Below are 8312 nucleotides of genomic sequence, written 5' to 3'. Positions count from 1 at the left end.
CAAAATATAGTCTCTATTTGTTTTTTAGCTTATATATTTGTTTGTATAATTATATAATATTGGATTTTAATTTGAGAATTCATGTAGCATATTTTTTCATTATTAGGAGTTACTTTGATCAAGGTTATTTAAGCGCTAAACTATTATAATTAAGCTTGTATGTATTTGAGTTTTTTGTGTGTAAATGACAATTATATCAATGTGTAATGTAAATTGAAATTTTGCAAATGTGGCTTCAATTGTATAGTTTAGAATGTGAAAACAACTATATAAATTTTAATCTGAAAAAACAACTGAAGCATGGTAATTTGAAATTACTTTTATTTTTTACTCGTGCAAAAGATGACGGTTTTTATATAAGAACGGTCATCAAAGACTTATATATAATAAGATGATTGTTTTATATAAAAACCGTCATTAAAAATTAACATCTAATGATGGTTTTCTTTAAAACCTTCATTAAAAATATATAATAAAGTGCTATTGATGACCGTTATTTAAAGAACCATCATTAAATGTTTCTTTTAATGACAGTTTTTAAGAAAAAAACCATCATTAAAACTTTATTATATATCGCAATTAATAAATGTTTAATAAAATAACCGTCATTATATGTATACATTTAATGACGGTTTTTGAACCGTCATAAAAGGTGTACCTTTTAATGTCGCTGCCTAAGTTGACAGTTTTTACTTGCTTTAAATGATATCGATAGGGGGAGAAATTCATGTACTTTTAGATTTTTAAGCATATGAGATCTTTTAATTTATATTGAAATATCACACTAGATCTTTAATGAGTTTAATTATCTTGATTTCAAAAATGTAATTAGTAATTATGGAACTTGGATAGTTGATAATATGCTCTTATGACTTTTGCATGTCTTTGCTTGATCTATTACTTGTTTTCTTGATTATTAATAAAGGGAGCTACCTCGACAACTTTACTCAGTTCTTGTTGCTTTTATTTTAGATAATATGCATTTTGAACATTTTTGTTGTCCAAATGAGAGACAAAGTAATATATCATTTTGATGATATCAAAAGGGGGAGAATAGCATGCATTTTGAACATTCTTTTGATGGGTGATTATGGTGATGATTTTGAGATATGGTAATAATTTGATTGCATTATTGTTTTATATGATAATTTAATGTTACAAGTTGTTGCTTTTGTAATTGATGAAATCATGGTTCATGATCATTTTATGGTTGATGGATTGTGTGATGATTTGTGTATGGAGTTGGTTTGTATGATGATTTATAATAATTTGAGAGTGATATTACTAAATTTGTATTTGAGGTGATGCTTGTTGTTAGGGGGAGATTCTGTCAAAATTTCTACTTGAATAACATGGGTAATAAATTTGCTACTCTTTTTTCTTTTCCACTAAGTTTTCTTTTTGATGATGAAGTGAGAGAACAATTCATGTATTTAAACTTGTTACAACATGGGTAACAAATTTGCTACTCTTTTTCTTTTCCATTAAGTGTTCTTTTTTATGATGGAGAAAGAGAAGAATACATGTATTTAAATTCATTAATTTAACTAATTGGCAAACTATAAAGGGAGCTTATATTTGTAGGGAGAAATTTGTGCAATCATTCTTTAAATACATGAAAGGTTTGTCATCATCAAAAAGGGGGAGATTGTTAACATATAAGTGTCCATAATGTTGATTTTGATTATAACAAATAAGATTAAGAATGATTAATATTTTAAAAACTCAAATTATTTTTCATACACTTTAAATAAATCATTGTTTCCATATTATAAAGGTTTTGTACTTAATGGAAAAATGATTTTATAAAGTTGGTTATTTTCAAGTTAATGGTCTAAATTGAAAAAAGTGTTGAAACTCTAGAAATAGACTTATTTATAAAGTTTTATGAAGATTTAGGCTATAGTATAATTATATAAAGTTGTGGGGAAAACTATAATTTTAGAAAATAGTTTCACTGTAGCAATCACTGTTGCAAACAACTAACCTTTTACTGAAAACGGCTGACCGATAATTTCTAGAGGTATTAATTTGTTTTACAGGTTTCTAGAAATTAACAGCTAACCGATAATTCCAAAAGGCAAACCGTTTATTTAACATTCAGCCCAACGATCATTTGGACTAGTTAAACGGTAAACCGATAATAGTTAATGACGATCCGATTTCTCTCAGAAAGTCAACAATAGTTAGTTTTTAGCTCCAGCTATAAAATGACTCAATCAAATTCAAACAAGATGAGATCTAAGAGTTATCATTGAGTTTGCTACTGAGCATAAAACTATTATTTAGCTTTGAACTTGTTTTTGTTTCTTTGATTCACGTATTTAGCATTCATTTGTAACCAAACACATTGTGTGAGAGAAAATTCATTTGTATTCTTTATCCTTAAGAGGTTATAAGTGTGGGGTACAATTGAGGTAAAAGATTGGAGATAATCTGTTGTTGTAAAGGTCCATTGACACCTTAGAAGTTAATTGTAGGCATTTGAAGCATTGAGAGGTTTGGATAGTGAAATCATCAAGCTTGGTTTGCTTGGAGATATGGACGTAGACGAGGATTGCCGAACCACATAAAAATCATTATATTTGCTCTCTCTTCCCTTATTTATTTATTATTGTGTTTTCTTAATTTTTTTATTTTTGATTTCATTAAGACAATAGATTGAATTGTTGTGTGGTTTGTTTAGCTTAACTTTTAAAATTTCAATTCACCCCCCTCTTGGGTTACATAACTAGTATTACAATTGATATCAGAGCGAGGTCACGGGTTCAAGCTGCCACAGAAGTAATTTTGAGGGATTGTTGGGGTTATGGGGCCCAACAATTCTTTTGTGTGCTTTTGGTATAACATCCTTTTGTGTAATTCCATTAAGGTGACAGTAAGATTACCTAGGGCATAACTGCCCGGCCTGTTGGCACAATTACAAGTGTGTGTCACTCGCCACTTAATGTGGGGGCTCTGCGCTTCCATGGTATAAAGAAATAAAGTTGCGCCTTAACTATCAACTTAAACTTTTAGCCTAGTGGTAAGTATTTGATCCTAACAAGTTTAACTTAAAAGTAGTTTCTCATGACTTATCAGTTGTTTGACAAGCAACAACCAAATAATAATAATAACAATAATAACAACTTTGGGTTAATGCAAGTTACAAATCTCACGGATACTGTATAAAATATACATGTCAAAGACTCAAAGAGTGAAGAATCAAATCCAAGTGAGGACATCAAATTAGACAACCGAATTCAACTTTTGAAGATCCTTAGCAGTTTAGCCGCCTTTTCATAGAAGACTAAGGTGGCGTTTGTTTTTTAACTTAATGACTTAAAGTTACTTAACTTAATTAATTAAGTTAATTAGAGGTGTTTGTTTTTATAACTTAATGAGACTTTTTAGATAATTTTGACTTAATAAAATAAGCTAATTTTTTTGGCTTTTTACTTAATGGAGAAATCTGAATTAAGTCAATTACTTGCTAATGTCAAAAATATCATTGTTTTATAATTTATTTTTTATATCTATCCCAAAACTCACCCATAGATATTTACCCCACATAAAAATATCCCTGTTTTTTCTTTCTTATATTATATATGATAAAATTTGAAATTTATGGTATTTTATATATTAAAATTCTAAAATAATTATGTATTCACTTGAATATAGTTTTACTTATAAATGTTAAAATATTGTGGTATTTAATATATTATTTATTTGACTTTCAAATTTAATAAGGATACAAATGTAAAAGTACATATTTTCAGCTTTTTAAGTTGAAAAAAAACAACTTAATACTTATTTTCTGAGATTCAGACAAAAAAATAAACATATTATTCAGATTCAGATATTCATAACTATTTAAAATTTAGACTAATTCAGATCTATTCAGATTTCAAATAAAAAAACAGACACCACCTAAGTTGCACGCAAAATTAAAAGCGCATCCTGCTATTTTCTCGGGCAGACTAAAGCAACGAAAATAGTAGTGTAGGACAAATGTTAGGACTAAACAAACAAGGGCCCAATTTTTTAGTGTACAAGTTAAGCCAGCCCAATATTTTTCATTAAATTAGCCCAAAATTTAATCGCCATACTGCAAATATTGATGAAGAGAAAAAGTATTTAAAACTTTCTGCACATATCAATCCCAAGAGATTTGACAAAGTAGATTGCTGCTAATATCAAGCAATGAAAATGTTGATGCAAAATATATAGCACAAAATATGAAGCATGTATAAAAGGATTTAGATTCAATGTTAAGTTAAATTTTGTGCTAAGGTTTTATAATTTTGTGATTAGTAGTTCTTAAATAAAAAAATAATATGCAATTAAATATTAATCGTACATTGTTACAAATACATAGAAGATTATAAAAAGTTTAGCACGAACGCTAAATTTTAATTTGTATAAAATAATGAAATGCATAGTAAGGGTGAATACTCATTGAGATTCAAAAAATCTCTAAAAACAACTTTCGAAGCATATTGTTGTCTAAAAGGGCTCCCTTTTTAATTATATACGAGGAGGCAGTGTTCGAGTAATAGGGAAAAAAAAAAGAAAATTTAAAAATAAAACTAAAATCATCTTAAGAAGAATTGAAAAGGTATTATATATTAGGGAGAAGTCTATGTTACGGCTTCTGTAAGTAACAGCAGCCAATGGGGACCTTCCACGGGTGCTAGAGGAGAGACAAAGAGGTCCCAATGCAAGGTGATGGAAATGGGAAAGTTCGAAGCTGTTACTTGCAGCTTCTGCACGGAAGCCATTTCCACTATATATTGGATTTCTTGTGGGTCTAGACAGCTCTTGGCCATTATTTCATAAACAGCCACACGCTGCTTTAATTAATCTAGGTATCTAACAAACATTTCAATCACTTCACTCAAGAAAAGCAAACGCTTTTTGGTCTTTTAATTGGTTTTAGTCTTTTACTTCGACTGACACTTGACAGAACCAAAGTCACGTTTAGTAGGGTCAATTTTAGCTTTGGGCGGTGTTGAAAAAGACTTTTGTGGGATTTGAAGAATATGAGAGGTTCTTAAATCGTGAAATATAATTTTAGTACAGTTATTTTTTTAATTTAATCAATTAAAAATAAAGCACTAAATTGCATTTGACTTTTAATGCGTTTACTACAACATTATACATTGCAAGTATAATATTTTACATGCTAATAATATTGTCATGCAGCTGATACACGCATTGTTTGAAGGCGGATGCGTCAAATACTCCTAGGTCATTATAAACCTAGGATAGTTCAAATAATGAGAGATACAAATTAATTTGCTAATTAGATAATAAATGAATTTTAATTCCAGCATGTAACAACCACATTCAGAGCTTGTGCAAATAAAATTTAATGTACAAAGAACAATAAATGAAAACTCAATTAGAAGTTTCTATGGAAAAATTTGACATACATCATTTTCATGCTGTATATTTTTATCTGGTTGGCTAGCATAACGAAATCCATGGAAGCGCATGGTCTCCTAATTATTTATTAACTAGGCCGCCAGCTATAGAAAGATACTGATTTGGTAGGTGAATATTGCTCTAGATTCACCAAAAACTTAATTTTTCCAATTAATGCATGAAAATCTTTTTTGGTCTGTGCGATTAGTTGATCGATTAGAAAAATTATAACTTGATACGACTTTCATTTAATTTAGAATTTTTTGACATAACGATCTGGTCTAATAGAAATCTGCATGGTCAAACTCCCATTGCAAAGGCCCTCTACTTCATTTGTTTGTTTATTTTAATTTTATGTTTTTGAAATGTTCATTCATGGTAAATGTTCATTTAGTTCTTATTTTAACTTAAATATCAATTTGATCTCTATATTTAAAAATATATCTCAAGACATTTCTGCTGTTAAATATATTATACTCATACCCTTATTTTTTGTTTCCTTTTATAATAATACCTTTACCACAATATTTTTGTCGATACTAATGAAAGAAAAAAAAAGATAATTTATCAACATAGTCTTAAAAGTAACATAAAAGTTTGTCCAAATTTTTATGTTATTATTTTACTTTTAAGATTAATTTGTAACATTATTTTCTATAAAATAATTATTAGTAAGATTATTGCAAGCATATTGAACATTATTCTAAGTTGGCTTATATTAATTTATTTATAAAAAATTGTTAGTAAATTGTTACATGGGTACAAAAAATACTAGTTCTTTCATATTGATATTTAGTAGTTAATTTACTAATAATAATTATTGGTTGATTTGCCAAAATTAACTTTTGTAAGGATAAAGTAATTAATGTTAAGAATATTGTTGTAAGAATATTATTGCAAAAATAAAAAAAAGGGTAACAATACAACATACTTTAAGTGTAAGGATATTTTAATGAAGAATTTAAAATATAAGAATTAAACAAGTACTTAATTAAGTAAAAAATGTAGGGATTAAACAAATATTTAAAAAAAAAAAATATATGGTTGTGGGTTTAAATTCACACTCTGCGGAGATTCTCCTTTTCATTATGATCATGATTTTAGTTCTGACGAAAATCATGTGGCTAATGCTTACTTTTTGTCTGAGCCCGAAGGTACTGAGGGGCTTGAGCTTACCTTTACTTTGGTCACTAGTCTTAAGTATCACAAGAGGCATTCTCTCCATTAGCTTTTCCTTCGTGATAATTTTTTGTTGAGCTATGTGCTTATTTATTTCTTTTGGGTTGTTGCATTCTTCTATTTTATTTTATGTTGCTTTTATTTGTTTTATTATTTTTTAGCTTAGAGGTATTTGTTCATGTCCCCTCCAGATGTATTTTCATTTCTTTTTATTAATCTACAGGTAAAGACATCTTGTCTAACCCCAAGTGAGTAGTGTGTCAAATCTAGGTAATATGATTAATCATTTTAATATTTAAACTTGAAGTATGTTGCTGGAATAATTATTATTTTTCTTCTAATTCAGTAATCATTATATAGGTATTTTTTGGATGTATAGATAAAATGCCATATAATAAAGAATATAATGAATTTTACACCTGAAAATTAAAATAAAAAAGAATTAAATTACTAGAATTGGAAGGACATATAAGCCATAAAACCTCAGAGAGTGAATTTTCGTTGTAAGCTTGAATTGATCAAATTAAATTGTATATCAGTTAATAGATCTTAAACATAAATGGAAGGAATTTTCTTTTATCTTCAGATATATTTGGTAAGAACTAACATGAGCTTTAAGTAATTATTGTCGAAACAACTTCAAATACATTCAAAATGGAAAAGAAATACCATGTAAATGGAGAAACATCATCTCACTACATATAAATTAGAGATGCAAAAAAAATGTGGGTGAAAGAAAATACAAAATCCTTTTGCACCAGATTGAGTTATACTAAAACACAACTCATTTACCACCCAAGAGTGACATGTGCTAAATTGATTGAAATTTTTTGTCAAGACTATAAAATAATTTTTCCCTATTTTAATGTGTGATTAAAGTTTATTGGCCATATATTATCTATAAACCATAAATTAATCCCATATGGACTCAACCTGCATATCATAATTTCCCCACTCACAAACTTCATCAATACCGTCGTACAAAAGCATTTGCTCCGGCGACCAAAACGTTCCGGCCGCCAATTCCATCCACATCTTCGGCGAATCCAACGGCGACTCATTGATAGCCTGGATTTGACTCGGCGAGAGTCCAATCCTAACGGGACCCAGACTACAGTTCTCAGCAATCGGTTTCCTGAAACTCAATGCTGCTTCCTGAGCTGCAAGCTGAACGTCTTCAGGTTTCGAGCTGGCTGGCCTCGGGAGAGTGTCCGCGAGCTCGGGGAAGTTGAGATGGGCCCCACTGCGTCCCCGGAAGTGCAATGCGGCCACGTCGTAGGCCGCGGCGGCCATCTCGGGGGTCTCGTAGCTCCCGAGCCAGATTCTCGTTTTGGTTCCCGGCTGCCGAATTTCGGACACCCACTTGCCCCATTTTCTCATTCGGACGCCTCTGAAAGCCGATTGCTTGGTGACGACTTGATTAGTTTCCATGGAGTCGTGTAATGTGTACTTTGTGTTGTAATCAGAAGTGCTTTTGGACTTCGAGGGGGCTTTGAGATTTGATGGCTATTTATAGAGGTGGTTGTGGTGTAAGCAAAAGTGCTTCTTTGTGAATAAGTCGATCGTGGTTGGAAGTGAAGTGAGCTTCGTAGTAAGTACGTTTGTGCGAGCATGCTGGCATTGCGTGCATGTGTGTATGCACATTACTTTTTTAGGTTTTAAATGATGCAATCACATCATCACGTCCCACGTTTTGTTTCATACTAGAATAATTCAATTACTGTAGT

General features: G+C 30.1%; 1 protein-coding gene across 1 annotated transcript; it reads right to left on the bottom strand.

Annotated features, from left to right (window-relative positions):
- Positions 1 to 7127: 7127 nt before the first annotated feature.
- Positions 7128 to 8081, bottom strand: LOC102613378 (ethylene-responsive transcription factor ERF022). Its single transcript, XM_006478395.3, has one exon. It carries the CDS (start codon positions 8014 to 8016, stop codon positions 7498 to 7500), a length of 519 nt encoding a protein of 172 aa, XP_006478458.1. The 5' UTR covers positions 8017 to 8081; the 3' UTR covers positions 7128 to 7497.
- Between the last annotated feature and the right edge of the window lie 231 nt (positions 8082 to 8312).

This window comes from Citrus sinensis, chromosome 3 (genome assembly GCF_022201045.2).
Source record: "Citrus sinensis cultivar Valencia sweet orange chromosome 3, DVS_A1.0, whole genome shotgun sequence".
Lineage (NCBI taxonomy): Eukaryota > Viridiplantae > Streptophyta > Magnoliopsida > Sapindales > Rutaceae > Citrus > Citrus sinensis.
The sequence above is the reverse complement of the archived record's forward strand: the minus strand, read 5'-3'. Positions and strand labels throughout refer to the sequence as shown.

Bases quoted from the DNA above. Each gene is read 5' to 3' on its own strand.
- LOC102613378 (XM_006478395.3), bottom strand. From the start codon at position 8,016: ATGGAAACTAATCAAGTCGTCACCAAGCAATCGGCTTTCAGAGGCGTC.